Source organism: Bos grunniens, chromosome 2 (genome assembly GCF_055505025.1).
Source record: "Bos grunniens cultivar Pamir isolate PY7600 chromosome 2, Bosgru_T2T1.0, whole genome shotgun sequence".
In the NCBI taxonomy this organism is placed as follows: Eukaryota; Metazoa; Chordata; class Mammalia; order Artiodactyla; family Bovidae; genus Bos; species Bos grunniens.
The window spans coordinates 14,364,841-14,384,664 of NC_141166.1; the positions used below are offsets into that span (position 1 = coordinate 14,364,841).

At 52.8% G+C, this 19,824-nt stretch overlaps 2 protein-coding genes and 1 non-coding gene across 53 annotated transcripts in view; all 3 read right to left on the bottom strand.

The window, feature by feature from the left end:
- Nucleotides 1-1,584, bottom strand: part of SDC3 (syndecan 3) — a 39,680-nt gene extending 38,096 nt beyond the window's left edge. The window contains exon 1 of one of the 2 annotated variants that reach the window (XM_086332719.1): nt 1,211-1,584. Coding sequence is in view for 1 of the 2 variants with exons in the window: in XM_086332711.1 (XP_086188837.1) it covers nt 365-982 (618 nt within the window). In the remaining variant the exon portion in view is untranslated. Of the gene's footprint in view, nt 1-364; nt 1,012-1,210 lie in introns of those variants that run through there. The other variant, XM_086332711.1, reaches the window with a different exon arrangement.
- Nucleotides 1,585-13,709: 12,125 nt separating this feature from the next.
- Nucleotides 13,710-19,824, bottom strand: part of PUM1 (pumilio RNA binding family member 1) — a 125,940-nt gene continuing 119,825 nt past the window's right edge. For all 50 annotated transcript variants that reach the window (XM_086333176.1, XM_086333156.1, XM_086333095.1 and 47 more), the window contains 2 exons: nt 18,706-18,898; nt 13,710-15,575 (listed from right to left, as the gene is read on the bottom strand). In XM_086333176.1, the coding sequence (XP_086189302.1) occupies nt 15,444-15,575; nt 18,706-18,898 (325 nt within the window). In that variant the 3' untranslated portion in view covers nt 13,710-15,443. The remainder of the gene's footprint in view (nt 15,576-18,705; nt 18,899-19,824) is intronic.
- On the bottom strand, nt 17,786-17,870 carry LOC147377563 (small nucleolar RNA SNORD103/SNORD85). The gene has a single exon (XR_015153871.1). It is a non-coding gene; the product is annotated as a small nucleolar RNA SNORD103/SNORD85 (small nucleolar RNA).

Genomic DNA, 19,824 nt, shown 5'->3' on the forward strand with positions numbered 1-19,824 from the left:
ACAAGTCACCCTCCACCCCTCCCCCTCCCCGGGAAGCCCGTCCCCCCCCTACACCGCCCCCGGCCCTTCTGCAACGACCCTCGGAGGGAACAACCGAAAGCACACCCTTCCCCCCGCAGGGGGAGGCGACCCCATTCCCTAAAAGTGGCCGCGGTCCGGGCACACCCACGAAGCACCAAGCCACGTCCGCTCAGACCCGAGACACGCCCAGCGCGGCCCCGCGCCCGGACCCCAGCCGGGACCCCAGGCCGCCCTCGGGGAAGGGTCCCCCCGCCCGCGGGAAAACTAGCCCCCGGGAGGCAAGGGCGGCCAGGCACGGGCTCCCCGCAGGCCGGCGCGGGGCGCGGGAACCGGAGGCACTCACCCCCGCGGCGCGCCCCGCCAGCAGCAGCAGCAGCAGCGGAGGCAGGAGCAGCCCGCGGGCCCCGGGCCCGGCCGCGGCCCCGGCCCCGGCGCCAGCCCCGTGGGCGGCCCCGGCGCGGTGCGGCGGCCCCGGCTTCATGGCGGCGGCGGCGGCGGGCGCCTTTGTTCCCGAGGCGGCGGCGGCGGCGGCGCGGCCCGGCGGCTGGCCCGGCGCGCTCTCGGTCGGGGCTCCGGCTCGGCGGCCCGGCTCCGCCCGGCAGCTCCGCGCCCACGGCCGCCGCGCCCGCAGGAAGCGTGCGCTGCCGCCGGGCCGCCCCCAGCGCGGGGGGCGGGGCGCGGAGGGGCGGGGCCGGCGCTGAGCGCCCCCCGCCGCCGGGGTCCCTGCGCGCCCCGCGCTCCGCACGCACCCGCCCGCCGCGGGATAGGGGTGCCGAGGAAAACGTGCGACCCGGGACGGGTGGCCGGCTTCGCTGAACCTCGCTCTGGGGACCAGGACCCGCAGCGCGCGCCTCCTCGGGCAGTCGCGGGGCTTGGAGGCGGAAGGACTCCGCGTGGAGGTGCGGGGTACGACCTGGCTGGTCAGAGAGTCTGGGTAGATGAGTCTCATCTGCTTGACCATGGGTACCCTCCCGCTAAGGGTTCACTGACTCTCCCAGGACCCATCACCCCCTCTAGCTGATCCACAAGAGGGGGCCACAGGTCATCCGAGTTCATTGGGCTTTGATGTCTCCAGGACACGGGTGGGCAGCAGGACCACAGAGCAGGCCTCAGTCTCCCCTCTGCGCCAGCGGGTGTTGACCTCTGGGCCCTGTCACTGGGTGGACAGACCTGGCCAGGTGCTTCTTACCCCGCAGCTGTGTGACCCCAGACAGGCGCTGCCAGCTCTCCCAGACTCGGATTCTTCACTGTAGGCTGCAGACCCCTCTGCTCCCAGCGCAGGTGGTGTGAAAAGTATGTCCCAGATGGGGGGTGTACCGCGCTGTGGTCATTTCCCCTTGGGTGCTCATCGTGGGTTTCTCTGTGGCTTTTATCTCCGCCTGACATATGATGCACTTCGCTTACCCACTGGGGTCTCCCACCACTACACCGGAGTCCCAGGAGGGCAGCGGCTTGGTTGTCTTGCTCACTGCTCTGTCCCCAGCACTGCTCTGGTGCAGAACAGTGGTTCAGTGCTGATTCGTTGGATCAGTGAATGTGTTTTCCGCTCACTACCATCCACCTGTTTTGAAGGAAGAAGGGTATAGGTATTTACTAAGCCCCTGGTCCATGCCAAGACTTAACATGAGTGACCCCATAAGGTAGGTGCTGTCAATATCTCCACTTCCTAGATGGGAAACCGAGGCCTGGGGAGAGAAGATTATGTGCTGGCCCTGGCCAGCTGAAAGTCTCTGCCCCCAGCCTCCCTTTTCCCAGAGCCAGTGCAGGGCCTGCCGTCAGCAAAGGGGAAATCACTGAGCTGAAACTGGAACAATTCCCCCCAAGGAACAGGAAACTGAAACCAGCACTGATGGCGCCAGTGGGGAGAGTGCCGGCTGTGGACCCGAGGAGCAGACCCCGGCACCAGCCTTGGTTTGGGCCTTCCGGGGGTTTGAGAGGAGGGTCAAAGGACAAAGGTCGGCTCAGCATCAGGTGGAGCTTCATTAGCGTTCCCTGCAAGGGAGCTCACGAGAGCTTCATCCAGATGCCCCTGGACAGAGAGCTGAAGAGGAAGGCGGGGCAACTTCAACACTCTGAGGTTCAAAAATCCCTAGGACTTCTGAGCTCCCAGCCTCTGGGAATCCCATTGCCAACCCTTTAGGGCCTACTCCCATAGGCCCCTTAGGAAGCTGGCTGGAGAGAGGCTGACAGGGCCCAGTAGGTGGGGAGCTGGTTCCAGCTGAGGCCGCACTGCTTGGAGTTAAAGAGCTCTGACTTAACTGGGCAAACACCTGGGTTCAGGCCTCCATTCTGTCAGTTGTGATCTGGGTGACTCTAGATGAGTGAGTTTACCCCTCTGAGCCTCAGTTTCCCAACTGTAATGTGGAAAACATGACCACACGGTCACTCACTCATTCATCATCCAAAGATAAAGTGAGTGCCGTGGGTGCCAGGCCCAGGGCCGCGTGCCAGGTTGTAAAGATTAAATGAGCTCTTCTGGCCATTGAACTGGGGGTTCAATAAAGGTGGCTCAGTCATGTCCAACTCTTTGCGATCCTATGGACTGTAGCCCACCAGGCTCCTCTGTCCATGGGATTCTCCAGGCAAGAATACTGGAGTGGGTAGCCATTCCCTTCTCCAGGGGATCTTCCTGATCCCATGATCAAACCCTGGTCTTCTGCACTGCAGATGGATTCTTTACCATCTGAGCCACCAGGGTGGCTGAGATGATGATTAAGTAAGGGACCCAGATATAAGGATAGTCACTTCCCAGAAGGGCTGCCACAGGCCCAGGGAACAGGTGGGTCTGAGGAGCCCCCAAAGGGCAGACTTGGGGCCAACAGGGTCAGGGTAGGGCGTTTGAGATGCCAGATGTCCGCTCTGTGTAAGGAGGGACTTTGGAACAGCTGGAACTGGCCACAGATAGCACTGGCTACTCTGAGAAGTCGGAAGCACTCTGTCTGGGCAAGTAGACGAGGCTCAGAAAACTAGCCATCAGGGAGGCCATTAAGACAGTCCCCATGAACAGAATGGGCATGGCCCACCTTCAGAGGTCCCTGCCAGTTCTGAGACTTCTGGAAGCTGTGGCCCTCTTCCCTGATGTCCCAGGGAGGGGGGAGGCTCTTTGGGCTGGGCAGGCCCTGAGCGCCCCCTGCTGCACCTCAAGAGATACTGGTCCCAGCCCGAGCCCAGCCGGGTCTGAGCCCCTGAGGTCTCATTCTGCCCCTCACCCCTCCCACCTCCCCGACCCCGCGCTCCTTGGTGTTCACAGCTGCACACACTCACAGTGTTCCAGCGCCTGACGTTCCATGCAATCAACACCCCCCTCCCCATGGCTACCTGTGCACTGGAACCACACCCCAGCTTCTCAGGGTCTCCCTTACCTTCAGTCACCATCCACAGAGGCATCTGCTCCACCCCACTCAGAGAGCACAACTCCCGTGGTCCCTCTGGGGAGCCTTCCTGACTCCCTCAGGTGGAGCTTAACCTCCACCCATCCCACCCACCCCCAAGCCAGCAGCCTGAACAAGACCCAGGTTTGCCCTCCCAGCCCTCTCAGTCTCTACTGTCTGTCTCTCCACGCCCCACTCCCACCCTCCCCCACCCTAAGTGGGAGGCCTCAGTACCCCCAAAGGACATGGAGGCCTCAGTACCCCCAAAGGACAATGGAGCAGAGCTGACTAGATGCCAGGCACGGCTTAAAAATGCACATCGCCTGCAAAGCAGCTTTATTTCCACTTTACAAGGGATGACCCACAGCCCAGAGAAGTTAGGAGACGAGTCCAGGGTCACCCAGCTGGTGAGGGAGAGCTAAGCTCTTGACCCTGCTCTAAACAGTAACACTGCAAAGCCGGGTCCAGAGGTCTGTCGAGGGAGGCATTTGATGAGGGAGGTTAAGAGTCGGTGAGGCGATTCACACCGTCACATGGACACAGCCAACTTGTGGATGCACTCAGAGGAGCCTGGAGACCAGACGACCGTGCTACAGGAGCGCTGAACAGCCAGGCCTCACCACCCACCCCATTCAGGCCTTTCTCTGGCCAGCCAGGCTGCCTGGCTCCAGCAAGGCAGCAAAAGGGAAGTGGAGGCCTCTGCTGCGATCTCTCAGCTCCAGGCCTGGAACACAGGAGCTGCTCAGCAATCGTTGCCTGACTCCACCTGCTCCCAGAGGTTTGGCTAAACAGACCAGGTCTTTGGAACTCACATTGCTAAGAAATGATGAGAGCCAGGACCTCCTGAGGGCTTGCCCTTCACCAGACACCATCCAGGGCACCTGCCAGCAGCGCCCTCCCTACTCCTCTTGCAGCCCAGGATTCGTGTACCATAAACACACTCGCCTCCTAGCGTTGTTGTGCAGAGGAGTCTACCAGCGAAGCCTGGCACTCGAGGAGCGGAATGCATGGGTTTGCGCCTTCCTTAGTCACCAGTTGCCAGCTGGGGAAACTGGGGCCCTGAGAGGCTTAGGTGACTGGCCCAGGGTTGCACAGCCAGGAAGTTAGGGGGCTGACAGAGCTCCACTGTGCTCTTCCCTGTGGCCACACAGGGGACTTTGTGATCCTCACCAGCCCTCCAGCTCAAGGCAGTCACAGGTGTGGGAAAAGCAGTCTTTGCCTCGCCTCAGCTTCCCCTGACTCCCCCTGCCACTCCGCACCTACCTTCTCCCGTCATAACTTCTCGTCTTGCCCAAGACTCATGATGGAGCCAGAGCCCAGATTTGCTTCCGAGAAAAGCCCAAATGGCAGAAATCCTGAGATGTCATTGACCCCAAAATCAGGAAGTGAAAGAGGATTCTGGCAAGAAGGCTCCGGGTGGAGCCCACAGAGAGAACTTGGGAAGGCTCCGGCTGTCTGTCTGCTGAACCAGCAGGTATAAGAGTCACGGGATAAGCCGAGTGGCTGCTGGGAGGGAGTCTGCAGGGCCTGGGTGGGAACGGGAGGGCTTGGCCCCCATCTGGGGGAAGCCCCCTGCCCGCCAAGGGGCCTGCCTGTGTGAGGGTCTCAGAAGGCCATCCTCGGGCCTTTCCTGAGTCCCCTGTGTGCCAGGGACTTGAAGGCACTTCTCCTCAGGATGAAGAGTGGGTGATGCCCCTGGGCACACAGCTGCCAGGCATGGGGCTAGGATTCAAACCCAGGCCTCTCCTAGGTCTGTGAGCTGGGGTTTGCAAACTAAGGACCCACAATGTTCCTGGGAGGCCCCTCGGGCAGGTATGGAGGATGGGGAGGGAAGAGAGGGAGAGAGGAAGTCCAATTTTGTTTCAGATGAGTGACCTGGGAGCCAGAGAGCAGGCCTGGGCTGGTCACCCAAGAGGGGAGAGCAGAGGTCACAGAGACCCCAAGTGGGGCAGGTGGATGCAGAAACCTTGTCTCTGGGTCCATCTGGCCCAGGTGCCAGACCAACCAGGGCCTAGGGGAGGTGGAAGGGGAGGAGAAATTGCCTGCCATAACTGTTCAGGAGAGAGGCTCTGACCTCAAGCTGGGTGGGGATGAAAACGGGAGTGGACCCAACTCTGTGGGACCCAAGTGTATACAATTTGAGGGGATCATGAATACAAAATTAGGGACTGGCTTTGGAAGGGGGTTGTGCCAGTGAGGGTCCCCAAAGCTTCAGCTTCACTTGCTTTACATTCATCTGAACAGAAGCCCAGCCCAACCAGGTACCATCGACTGAGTCCAGCAGTCAGCAGAGGAGCCTGGGCAGGGAGGGGTTAACCCTGCTGAGGGCTCGGTATCCTGGGGGGAATATAGGAAGGCTTCATGGTGGTGGTGGCACCTCCACTGAACCACGGTGGGCCCACCTCCGAGAGTGGGTGCTCTGAAGTGGTCGCACTTGAGGCTCCGCACCCCCTGAGAGGAGGGCTCCTAAAGTCTTGAGCTCCTAAAGGCTTCCAATGTCATATGTGTGGATGAGGCCAAGAAGATTCTGGAGTTTGCTCGCTGCGACCTAGAATGACAGTATGTAAGGTCTTGAGTTGCTCTCCTCACTTCCCCACCTTCATCTGCCCATTTCACAGGCAAGAAAACTGAGGCCTGAAAAAGCGGAAGTGACTGACATACACTCACCTTGTGGCCAGACCCAGGTGGCTTCATCACCAGCCCTGGGCTTTGCTTTACCCGCCCCCCCTCTCCTAGACCGATTGTTCTGTGGCTTGCAGAAACTCGAGGTAGGACCAACCCCACAACAAAGACCTCATTCATGTCCAAGACTCTACCCATGGTGACCCCTTCTAGCCAGTCCAGGGTCACAGGGCTCAGAAGTGGCTGTTGGGGCGAGGGGAGCACACACCCGCCCTCTTCCCTTTGAGTGTGGAGGGGAGGGAAAGAGGAGAAGGGTCAGTAGGAATGTAAAGGAAGAGGAGACCGCAGGAGGAGACGAGGGCACTGCCATACCAGGAGCCATTTCACTCACACACCCCCGTTCCTGGGAACAAATTGCACATTTGGAGTCATTTTCCTGGAAGAAGAAAAAAAAAAAAAAGCCTCTCTAAAAATATATTTTCTTTCTCACCTCATCTTGGAGCTAGAGCAGCCCAGCTGGGCAACAACCAAAAAACCCAGTGGAGGAGAGTGACCTGGAATTAGAAAAGGGGTGGGTGTGAGGGGAGAGTGAGACGGACCGAGGGGGCCGGAGACCCTCCTGACCCCACGCCGATGGAAGCGGAGAGAGCACGACCGTCACCAGGACACGTCATGCATGTTGTGGGGCTTTCCTCTTTGAGACTCACCGAGACCAGCAAAGCTCACCCTCAGGTTCCTGAGTCCCTGCGGAGGGCCAAGTAGGCACAGATCTAGGTGCTGAGGGAGCTGCCATCCCAGAGCTGGAGGTGGGCAAGGAGCAAGGACAGTCAGCCCTCCACATACGTGGATTCAGCCCACCTCGGGTGGAAAATATTCAGGAAAAACAAATTCCAGAAAGTTCCAAAAAATACCAAACCTGGATTTGCTGCACGCTGGCAACTATTTACCTAAAAGCATTTATATCGCCTTAGGTATATTAAGTGTTAGTCGCTCAGTCCTGCCTGATTCTTTGAGACCCCCGTGGACTGCAGCCCACCAGGCTCCTGTGTCCATGAGATTTTCCAGGCAAGGACACTGGAGTGGGTCGCCACTTCCTTCTCCAGGGGATCTTTCCAACCCAGGGATCGAACCCACGTCTCCTGTACTACAGGCATATTCTTTACCGACTGAGCTGCAGGGGAAGCCCATAAGGAATCTAGAGATGACTTAAGTAAAGTTTGTGCATGGAAGCATGGAACTATGCAAATATTTATGCTGTTTCATATATGGGACTTGAGCCTCAGTGGATTCAGCTATCCACAGGGGTCCTGGAACCCATCCCCCAGGGGTGCTGAGAGGCAACTGTACCTGCATTCATGTGGGACTCATGGCTCCCTGCTCCATTCCTCACTCTCTGTGTGCCCCGAGCAGGTCACTCCCCTCACCCTGGATCTCAGTTTTTTCATCTGTAAATGGATCAGATCTGGGAATGCCAAACTTAATTCCCAGCTCCCAGCGTGGGGCCCTGGGATGGGGCATGTCGGAGGACAGAAGCGGGGAGGGTCTTGGGCCCCTGGGCTCTGAGGAGAGGAACTCTGGGTCCAATCCCAGCTCTGCTACTTCCTGGCCAGTGACCTGAGACCATGTCTTCCCATGCAGTTGGAGTAACTGCTCCTTTCTCCCAGACTTGGAGGCAGGTGAACAGGTAACACGGGGCAGCACCCTGCTCAGGGCATTGGCCAAGACTGGCCATTATTCTCCAGTCATTCCCGGCTTGGTCCACTCCAGGCCCAAGGGGTGTGGGCCGGGGAACCCTCCTGAGCCTGAGAGACAGAGGCTGACCTAGCCCTGGCACAGGACAGCTGTGGTCTCCGGGGAGTCCCTGGTACAGCCACACCCCAAGACACATCTCCAGCCGGGGCTCCGAGGAGCATCAGGAAGCTTCCTGGAGTCCTGGCAAGGGGGCAGCTGGTAGGGGTGGCGAGGCCAAGCTCTCCAAGGCCAAGACAGAGCAGGGTAGCACGTGCCTCACAGGAGAAATGAGAGAAATGGGCCTTCTGATTTGCCCAGAACCATCCTGGCCTACACCAGTTTTCGTGCTGAGTATTAGTTATCCACAGCTGTGTAACGGACGACCCTCAGCACAGCCGCTTAAAACAGCGATACGCACTGACTATCTCACCCAGTTTCCGTGGGTCAGGAGTTCAGCGGCGGCTGGATAGGTGGTTCTGGTTTGGGGGTCTCCCATGAGACTGCAGTCAGGATGTCATAGAAGGCTTGAAGAGGGCTGGAGGCTCTGCTTGCAAGTTGGCAAGTGTGACTGGTGTGTTAACCCTGGTCAACAGCAGGGGCCCTCAAGTCCCTATCATCGGTCTTGCCACAGAGTGTCCTACAAAGTGTCCCAGAGAGAGCAAGCTGGAGCTAGTGTCTTGTGTGGGGGAAGTCACACCCTGCCCTTTGCACAATGTCTTATTGTTTGCAGGCAGCCCTCTTCCACGCAGAACACATGAGGATAAGAACATCAGGAAGTGGGGCCACCTGGGAGGCTGTCTCCCCATGAGGCAGTAATTCAGTGCAACCACTTTCGTGCTTAAAATTGTCCCAGTTTAGAGGATAAATTAGTCACCCTTAGTAAAAATTCCAAGGTCTCCAACATAGCCGGGAAAAATAGGGCAATAATAATAATAGTACCAACTTTCATGTGTGGCTTGCTATGTGCCCAGCTCTGTGTCAAGTGTTTCCAGAGTGCCCTAGGAGGTAGAAGGACTATTATCCTCCTGTGTAAGAGGATAAATGACTCACAACAGTCCCAGAGGGCTGGTAGAGCTGGGATTTGAAGCTAGGCACCTGCGGGTCATAAAAAGACTCGGAAGTTTCCATTGTATGAAAGCTTGGATGCATAAGCCAGAGATATAGCCCCTAAAGAGGCGCTAGGGCCCTGGGTCACATTAACAGAGGCTTGGGGCCACCCTTTATTTTGGGGGGCTCCAAAATCAGTGTTCTTGCCTGGAGAATCCCAGGGATGGGGAAGCCCGGTGGGCTGCCGTCTCTGGGGTCGCACAGAGTCAGACACGACTGAAGTGACTTAGCAGCAGCAGCAGCAAAATCACTGCAGATGGTGACTGCAGCCATGAAATCAAAAGTCGCTTACTCTTTGGAAGGAAAGTTATGACCAACCTAGACAGCATATTAAAAAGCAGAGACATTACTTTGCCAACAAAGGTCCATCTAGTCAAGGCTATGGTTTTTCCAGTGGTCATGTATGGATGTGAGAGCTGGACTGTGAAGAAAGCTGAGCACCGAAGAATTGATGCTTTTGAACTGTGGTGTTGAAGAAGACTCTTGAGAGTCCCTTGGACTGCAAGGAGATCCAACCAGTCCATCCTAAAGGAGATCAGTCCTGGGTGTTCATTGGAAGGACTGATGTTGAAGCTGAAACTCCAATACTTTGGCCACCTCATGCGAAGAGCTGACTCATTTGCAAAGACACTGATGCTGGGAAAGATTGAAGGCAGGAGGAGAAGGGGACGACAGAGGGTGAGATGGTTGGATGGTATCACTGACTCGATGGACATGAATTTGGATAAGCTCTGGGAGTTGGTGATAGATAGGGAGGCCTGGCTGCTGCAGTCCATGGGGTCACAAAGAGTCGGACACGACTAAGCGACTGAACTGAATTGGGACCACCCTGCTCACAGGACCAGCTCTCTGGCCTCATACCAACCCTGTGAGAGTGGCAGGGCCAGGCAACCCTGCCAGGTGACAGCTGGGGAAACAGACTTGCCAGAGGTTACAGAGTCCAAGGCAGAGCTGTGAGCCAGATACACTGCCCTCCCAAGCCAGAGTGAGGGACTAGCCATCTGCCCAGAGGAAGCTGGGGAGGGAGGGAAGTGGAAAGCTTAGTCTTAGGGCACATGCCAGACTTCAGGTCTCTGGATGGAACTCTTCACTCCTGAGCCCCCCAAGCCAGGGAAAAGCCATTCCAGCCCTCACCTTGGACCCTTGAGCCCTTAGGCTTCTATAAAGCTTTCTTTAGGCAGCAGCACCCTCGTGTGGCTACTGCTGGTAACTACATGAAGCCGCAGGTTTCCTCCCTGTAAAATGCTTCACTCTCTAGCGCCTCCTGCCTGCACGTAGGTCCCTTCAGTTCTATCTGACTGCCACCCGGTGGACTCCTGTAGCCCGCCAGGCTCCTCTGTCTACTGCCTCACGCTTCTCCAAAAACTCAACTAGAAAAGAGAGACCAGCTATCCCTGGAGCTGATGGAAGGTGGCAAGAGCAAGATGGCATGGACAGAGCACTGAACTTGGTTTTAGGAAACTTCAGATAAAATCCTTACTAGGTTATTGACTCACTGTGTGGCTTGGGTCTCAAACGCCTCACCTGAAAAATGGGCTGATAACGTCTACCTTATCTTATTGCCTGACTTCCCTGGTGGCTCAGATGGTAAAGCATCTGCCTACAATGCAGGAGACCCAGGTTCAATCCCTGGCTCAGGAAGATCTGGAGAAAGAAAGAAAGAGAAGTCACTCAGTCATGTCCGACTCTGGAACCCCATGGACTGTAGCCCACCAGGGTCCTCCATCCATGGGATTTTCCAGGCAAGAGTATTAGAGTGGGTTGCTATTTCCTTCTCCAGGGGACCTTCCCAACCCAGGGATCGAACCCAGGTCTCCTGCATTGCAGACAGACACTTTACTCTCTGGGCCACCAGGAAGAGTAGTCTCCTGGAGAAGGAAATGGCAACCTACTCCAGTATTCTTGCCTGGAACATCCCATGGATGGAGGAGCCTGGTAGGCTACATACAGTCCATGGGTTTGCAAAGAGTTGGACACGACTGAGCGACTTCACTTTCACTTTATCTTATTGCCTAAGGCTTTCAAGAGGATCAAAGGCATCCAAATACAAATGTGCTCTGTAACCTGTAAAGCCCTGTGATCCGGTGAAGGATTATTATACGAAGTGTGATGGAAGGACTCTGTTGTCATCAAAGTGCGATGGAGGGACATGTTGGAGGGACTCATGATGGAGGTCTCTTGTAAGAGACCAAGAATGTCGGTCTCCATATGGTTGGCAGCCCAGGACCTCACATCCTTGGATGGACTTGTTAGCAGCTGGTACTGGCAGTCAGTCAAATAAGGAGGTTCAGCCTGCGCCCTGAAATGCAATCCTGCAGAGGGAGGGGTCACCCCAGCCCCAGTCCCTCCCACGAGATGCCAAGGGAAAAAGCTTCAGGCCAAGCATTGGTTTGACCCAAAGACTTGCATCAGAACCCAGCACTCATTTCCATATCTACAAGAGGAGAACCACCACATTCCACGCAGGACTGCTGTGAGAAATGAGAGAACATGTAAAAACTCTCTCTTGGGTGCCTGGCCCAGAGTTAGTTTATGACGAATGACTTCACGTCCCCGGTGGCTCACATGGTAACGAATCTGCCTGTGATGTGGGAGACCCAGTTTCGATCTCTGGGTCAGGAAGATCCCCTGGAGAAGGGAATGGCTATCCACTCCAGTATTCTTGCCTGGAGAATTCCACGAGCAGGAATTTTGACTCCATGGAGTCAAAAGGAGTCGGACACGACTGAGCGACTAACACTTTTTAACTTCTTTACATAATGGACAAGGACTGTTTGGTTCACCAAAGCCTGTGCACAAACATTGGGAGGAGTGCTATTAAAAGGTAAAAAACGAGAGGCATCATTTATTGCGCCATGTGCCAGGCACTCTGCTAGGCTACATAGTTCAGTTCATCCTCTCAGCCAAACTTGGACATGAAGTACTGTTTTCCCCAGTTTCACAGAGAAGACAGTTTGGACTCAGAGAGATGACCCAGGTAATAAAGGGCAATTGGGATGAAAACCTGTATTTTTCTGACCACAAAGGCCTCAAAGACACAGGGTTGAAGTTAAGATGATGGAGGTATCACATTTCCAACCTAGCACCTTGCTTTCTTACCACTAAAAACACAAAACATTTCTCTAAATGCTGAGTAAAAGGAGAGGGGGAAAAAAGTACAAAATCTAAGTATAAATAGTCCAGGTAGAAGACAAAACCTACATGAGTAGCTCTTAAGGTGCAGGCACTTGACATGTATATTTTTACTTTTTGCCCGAGTCCTAGCTGCAACACGAGGAGTCCAATCCAACCAGGAATCGAACCCACGCACCCTGCATTGGGAGCATAGTCTTAACCACTGGACCACCAGGGAAGTCCTTTGACATGTTTATTAACAATTCCATCTTACTTCAGCTTCAGGAAACTGAAGAACAGAGAGACAAAATTACCAGCTCAAGGTCACAGACTGTAGACTCATGAGAGAGAAAGAAATCCAAGCCTCTTGTTTTTGCCTGCTTTGCTCCCGGCCTCTGCAAAGGCCCAGTAAAACCGTAATTGTCTAAAAGCTGTTAACGTTCCATGATGTAAGAACCACTTCACATACATGCAATTGATGGCCTTCCATCCATTTCCAGCAAGGAATTCGGTTAAAGATCAGGTAAAGGGACTACCCCGGTGCTCCAGTGGTTAAGAATCTGCTTTGAGATGCAGGGGATGGGGGTTCGATCCCTGGCTGAGGAACTAAGATTCCACAGGCCACAGGGCAACTAAGCCCGCACACCTCAACGACTGACTCCTTGTGCTGCAACTAGACAAGTCTACGTGCCCCAACAAAAGCTTCTGCGTGCCGCAACTAAGACCCGACACAACCAAATAAATATACAAATACTTAAAAAGATCAGGTTAGGGTTAGGGAGCCACATTTGAACCCTGGTCTGATTGCAGAGCCACGCTACTCAGAGTCGCACACACCCCAGCATGCTATCTCTTATGGCCTCGGAAGAGGGTTCGGGAAGGACTCCATTACAGCTGCCAAGGCAAAATCAGGTTCTGGACTTGAACCCTCCACTGGCTCAGCTCCTTTCCCCTCTGTTTCTTCTCAGACCACAGGGGCTGCTAGTGACCGTCCCTCACCCTTGGAGGGGGGACCCTGGGAAGTCCCTTTTCCATCTACCCTGAGGCTCCACTTCCAGCGCCCCTGGCTGAGCCCATCCTGTCGTTGCCAACCAAGTTTCAGTGGTGGTTTTCTGCCAAAGCTGCTCCTGGAGCAAAGATGGTAAAGAAGGGAAAAGGGGCATCTTCAGGCACACACGGCAGGTATTTCAGTTAGCTAGAGTCTCCTGAACTCACTGCTGGAAGAGGTCCCCAGTGTGATGCTATGAAGAGTGAGCTAGGGACAGCAGGCCAGCCTGGGCCAACCTTGGTGTGAGGACACAGAAGGGCGGGGTGCAGACAGGAGCAGCCCAGCCAGGGGAAAGGAAAGGGGACCTCAGGGCAGGAAGGCTTTCCCTACCGCCCTGCCTCAGAAAATGAGGAGGAGACACTTAGCTTAGCCAGGAGACATTTATAATCTGTTGGGTTCTAATACAGGCCCTTTGGGCTCGCAACAGGTGCAGAGCCCAGAGAGTGCAAATGAAGAGAACCAGGTGGAGAGTGGGGTCAGGCCTTTTGAGGATGCTCCCTGTCATGGGCACCCAAGAAGGTGAATTTTCTGATTTTTCAAAAGAAGTTGGACATCGCGACGCCATGTGGGATGTCTTTAATAAACCCTCTCACAAGACAAAAACAAAACAGAAAGAAAGAGACACAAACAAGAAAAGGGTTATCTGCTCTGGGGCACTATATTGGAAAAAATAATAATAGTAATAAAGCACAAACTCAGATTCCAAAGTTCTGTATTTTTCAAAATAAAGATCACACATTGTTTAGAGACAATCTACACAAGAGTTACAAAAAATAGTTGCCCAGGCATAAGCATACACAGGTTTGTTAATTATACACATATGGTTACAAGTGTGCTTGCAAAAAAGTTCATTGGAAATATACACAAGGCTCTGGAAATGTACACCGTGTAGTGTTACAATTCTATATTCAAACAAGGAAAATTGACAGTATGTTACATTCACTTACAAGTAGACAAAATGCAAAATACAGTTCATCTTCTGTACAAAAAGGAAGGGCAATTCACACTTTACAAGGTGAGAGGGGCTCTGATTTTAAGGAAAGTTAGGGCGGGGTTGAACTTTGCACGTCCTTTTGACTGTCACAAAATAAGCAAAACATTACTTTTTTAGGATTAAAAAAAAAAAACCACTAGTGTGAACTGAATCATCTTGAATAACATTTAGAAAGGATCTCGCTACTATCTGACTAGGTGACAAATAAAACCAAGCTATTTTTTTTTTCTTTTTAAAAGTTAACTAGGCTGTATAAAGAACATTTATTCCTTCAAAAGAAAAAAAAAATTTACTTCTGGTTGAAATTACAATTTACAATATACAACACTATATGCTACGACCATAAAAGGTGTGAATATACACTGAATGCACAGGGCTGGCTAATTTTCTTTTCTTACCAAAAACGTGTTTATGTTGATTCAAACTTCTCCACATTTACATTACAGGTATACAAATGTACAATTGTACAATCAAAAGTATGTTCGACTACTAGGGTACATTATAGATACAGATTAGACATCAAAACAAGAAAATACTACAAATTTGTATATATGCAAAGTCTACACCAAGTATACACTATATATTTATAGAAGCAAGACCAAAAGCAGAGTTGGATTTTTTTTTTTCTCATGCTAAATAATCAGATTTTTGCCTTTCAATGTTAACAGAAAAAAATCCAGTAGGCAGTAAACAATCATACCCGCCCGGCCTTGAAAGACATTCTGGGTGCTCACATCTCCTCCTCACAAAACGGACTACACTATTTTCTTCAGCATAATAGTCTCCAAAAAAGGCAATTTTCAGAAGTTTCATAAACTTAATGTCATAAACTGAGGCTTTTGCAACTCTGAAATGATTTTCATTATATATATATATTTATATATATATATTTTTATAAACATTGTTAAATGCCAGTTTGGGGTCATTTAACTAAAATTCAGACTTCTCAGGGTTTTTTTTTGTTTGTTTTTCTTTTTTACTAAAATGAGGACGTGGGGAAGAGCTATTTTCAAAACTTGCCAGTGAGGCAAATGAGTTAAAAACCTTTTTTCTTTTTTTTTTTTTTAACTTTTTTGTTAAACCAACAACCCTGGAAGTTTGCACACGTGGAATATAGATACAACACTGAACAAAATGCGTGGCCTCCCGTGTACACTGGTTACCTATGTACAAGTGTCCTATACACCAGTAAAACAGCAGGGCAATTAGTCAATTAAAAAAAATAATTAGTACATGTTATGTGTAATAAAATTAAACAAATTTACAAAGGCTTTTCCACTTGTGGATTTGATTCCTTTTTTTGGGAGGAGAGGGTAATCCTGGAGCAACCATTTACCCATTTTTGGATTCTACACTGGAACATTTCTGGTTGCTGGTTGGATTCACCAGTGGGCCAGTGAGGTCAGTGGGAATGAGGGCACGGGGTGACACTGCCTCAGATAATACCATTAGGGGGGCCGCAGATGGGCCCTAAGTCAACGCCATTCTTCATGTAGTATTTCTCCAGCTTGGCCAGGATGTGCTTGCCATAAGTATACTTGCGAAGAGTCGCGATGTGGGGCCGGATCTGCAGAGAAAGCACAGTCTGTGTTACTCTGGCCTGGGACAGGCTCGGGGGGCTCCAGGGTAACTTGCTCCTGGACACCATGAGGTGCCCACAGGTACACATACCCCACAAGCAACATCTTTCACTAGCTCAGCCTGAGCACCTGAATTCACGAGCTACACTGACCCAGCAGATGAGGAGAGCGGCTCCTGTCCTGAGGGCTGATGCAGGATGTGAGGGCTCTGGAGGTCGGACAACTACAGACCACTTCCAGGACAGCGTGTGGAGACTGCGCATCCCGTGACACGACCACACCATCCATCAGCGGACAGCAGGCCCTGAGGGAGCCTCTCAGCCCCACGGCTCTCCTGAGCAGCAGGGGCTGCTTTCTGGGGACCACGAACCCTTGCCCTCATCACCTGACCCTGCTCTCCAGTTCACAGCGAATCACAGAAAGCTACTAATGATAACAATAAAAACAATAAACATGAGCCAAGAACCGTCCATTTTGAAGCCTCGTAAGAGAGGTGTGATTATCCTCGTTTCAATGATGAAGACATGGAGGCACAGTGGTGAAGTCACTCATCTAAAGTCCAACAGCCACCCACTGTCTGGCTGCTCCCCTCACAGCTCTGCTCCAACCTCACCCTTCACCTTAGCCCTACAAGCATCTCTTCTGTTCCCCGCCGCCCGCGCCCCCTACCCTGGGGCAGACCCACACCCGCAAGTCCTGTGCATCCCACACAACTCGGGAGGTGCTTGCTCTCTGGAACCACCTCTCTTGCTGGTGACCTCACAGACCCTTCTGCATACCTCAGCTACAACACACTGCGTTCAGAATCATTTGTGGAACCACCAACATGCGACAAAGACAGTGAAGACCCACAACACTGACCTGCTTCCCCATCACAGCTCCCCAGTTACTTACTCAACACAAGACAACATGCCGGGGAAGATGGACATTCTCAAGCCTGAATGTTCCATGCAGATGGTTTTGTCTGTTTAGTTGTGCCCTCAAAGCAAGGAAGGGTCAGGTGGCTCCAGAAACCACTTCTGTGACCCACACAGGACACAGACCCATATTAGCTTTACACTCTCACCTATGAGCCAGCCTGGGAAACTGGGCACAGTCCTTGGCTCGAACTCTGAGCTGTGGCACCCAGACCATTTGCCTAACCTTCCTAAATAAACTCACTTGCAGAAAGGACACCACACTTCCATTTGGGTTGCAATCATGACTACATACAGAGCTGACACTTTGGTCCTTAGTACTCAAGGCCCCAGACCCCTTGCTTTTGGCAGCTCTCCAAAAGCTGCCTTCAGTTCCTTCACCTGTCTGTCCCCAGGACTGGCTCACTGATGAGTCTGGCCACTTAACCTTTACATCTGTCCTCTTCTAGACAAACACCACAATGTGCATATACAACACTGCTGAACTCCATCTTCCACTTGATTTAAAGGCAAATGGAAAGCAGCCTGGTCCCTGTCAATGCTCCGTCTTCCTAAAATGCTATGCCTAGCTGTGAAAGAGCAGAAGTCTCAGGCTTTTCAGATTCTTAGGACTCCCCCTCCTCTCTCAACTCCCTCAATCAAACCAGCGGCGAAGCCCCATTCTGTCCACTTCTCTTGAATCTCAAAACCGCCACTCCCCTCTTGGCTTAATTATTTCAACAATCCCCTGTCCAGCCCTCAACTCCCTCCTTTCCTCCAAGGTACTCATTGGCCAGGACCATTATTTGAAATGTAAATGTGATTATGGCACCACAGCCCTGTCCCACTGAACTTGCTGTACTTCTCCATTTAAATACACCACCTTGTTTCCTGCTTCCAAGCCTGCACACACTAGGTTCCCTCCACCTGGAAAGATTCAGGGCTTTTTTCAAATATCGCTCTCATAGGGAGCATTCTCTGTACCCCCACATCAGAAGAGGCACTCCTGCACATTCTCCCAGCCCTCCCCAGTGTTTCCAGCAGCAGTGTAACTGTCCACAACACTGCTGGGCCCACCAACACAGTGCCCTGGTGAAAGGAGCACGTGTGCTTGTAAGTATCTGGTAAATGGATGAACTCCCAACCTGCTGTGTCTCCTACATTCCCTCCGCCCTCACCAGCATCTTGACAGCCCCATCTGAGTCTCACAGCTTAAGGACTCTGGACTCCCCAGCCTTCAACTGCCATCGCCAACACCAGCATGGTGTTTTGTTTTGAACTGGAGGTTGGTGGGTGCCTCGTCTGGCTCAGAACTTGAGTCCAGAGTAAAGGGTCTCATTACCGAACTCTGTTCTCAGAGAGGGCAAGTGGCTCATCACTGCCAGACCACGGTCACCCCCTCCATCGAGAAGGACTGGGTGAATTCAGAGCCCAAAGGCTGAGGGTTCAGATGGGCAACACCCAAAGCTCGAGGTACTGCCTCCCGCAGACACAGTGTGGCCTGCACACCTGCCTGGGGGCTGGCTGGGCTTCTCCGGCCCCGTGGTCTATGTGGGGCCGGCTGGACCTCCTCCATGACAGCTCTGAGGCCATGAGCCTCTTCATGCGCTTTCTGTGTCAGCTCCCACTCACAGCACACAGCACCTCAGATTTCTGTCCCATTTTTTCCTGTCTACCTCCTCTGTAGCCTGGACTTCTCCTCCTACAAAGTCTCCCCTCAAAGGCGTGAGCACAGGCGCTCACGTCACCCTTCCCCACATGTGCTCTGTGGGCAGTGCTCAGTCTCGGCCATCTCTGTGCTGGCGACTGGCACACAGTGGGCACCAGATCAGTGTGCCAGACCAGGTGCTGCCTTAGGCAGGAGCTTGTTCAGTAACGGTGGTGGAATCGATGAGAGGGAGGAAAGGAAATAAGGTAAGGAGGCTGATCTGCTAGACTGAGAAGCTGGTCTCCTGGGAGCCATCAGGTAGAAGCATGGCCTGAAGACCGGGAGGGGACTCCCCACAAAGACTGACTTTAACATTCACACCAATTGAGTTACTGATGGAGGGGCAGCAAACACAAGGACAGCGGCCACTCCAGATAAAAGGAAAAAGAAGTCACAATCCAGTGAGAAACTGTGCAAGAAGAAGCAAGATGCCCACCCTCCTGTATTGCAGAACTGAGAAGACGCGAGGGCCGGCTCCTCCTCTCTGATTAAGACTTGCACAGACTGGCCTACCTTGTGCATGACGATCTTCCTCTGGGCTGGCTCTGCCACATCGATCATCTTCTGGACCACGTAGTTGGCATACTGGTCCTTCATCATGGTGTATAAGGCACTGTGGGGACCATCGTTCATGGTGCACACCTCGTCAATAAGCACAGCGCGCTCTGTACGGGAGGCGTGAGTGACACACTTCTCCACAACATTGCTGTAAGGAGACAAATCCAGGGCCAAACCTTAGAGGGACCTCGCTGGGCTGTGCTTGTTTGGCCTGGGCTCTGACCTCAAGGTCAGCAGCAAATGAGGCTTCTTGGAAGATTAATTCCTCATCTGTTTGGCTCTATGAGACCCTATCTTTGCCATCTGTGATCTCCAACGTCAACAATGGCCAAGCACAGGTCATGGAGGGTACCAGACCCAACCATCTAACAGGGGAGGGTAAACCCAGGTAAGTAAAGGTTAATACAACTGGTTATGAACTGAAAATGGGTAATGAACATAATTTCAACAGGCATCAACATCTATCAATTCTCTCCTCACCTCTGTGAGCTTAATGGGGCCAAGAACAAGTTTCTCTCACATCTAGATCCCTAGTGCCACGCACAGAGCTGGGCACTTAAGAGAGGCCCTACAGACTTGCTGAGTGAAGGCAGACACAAGGAGAAACCACAGTCGTCAGTCAACTACTTCACACTGTCTCTTAAGAACAAGAAGGACCCCCAGGTGTGTTGGCATTTCTAAACACTTCACAGATGTCTCAACCTCGGAAAGGAAAAAAAAAGAAATGCGGTTACTTTAAATCAGAGTTCCTCTACAATCCAGAGGGACTGACTGCAGAGGCTGATTAAATCACATCCAGCCATGCTAAAGGGCGCTCCTCACCCAGGAGTGACTGGTTACTCATGAATGTCTGCTTGTGTACGTCAGCAGTACTCTGCTTCTGTGCCTCCATGGGTATGAGGAAGTTGTGTGATGTCTAAGAACAAGAACAATACTTATTCTTTGTATTTGTATTACTGGAGCCAATACTTGGCAGAGAGAACATTTGGTAAGTGGGCGGCTGAACACTCTGCAACGATTTCATGACTGGGGGAAGAGCTGCTCTGGATCACAGAACACTCAAGTAGAAAAGGA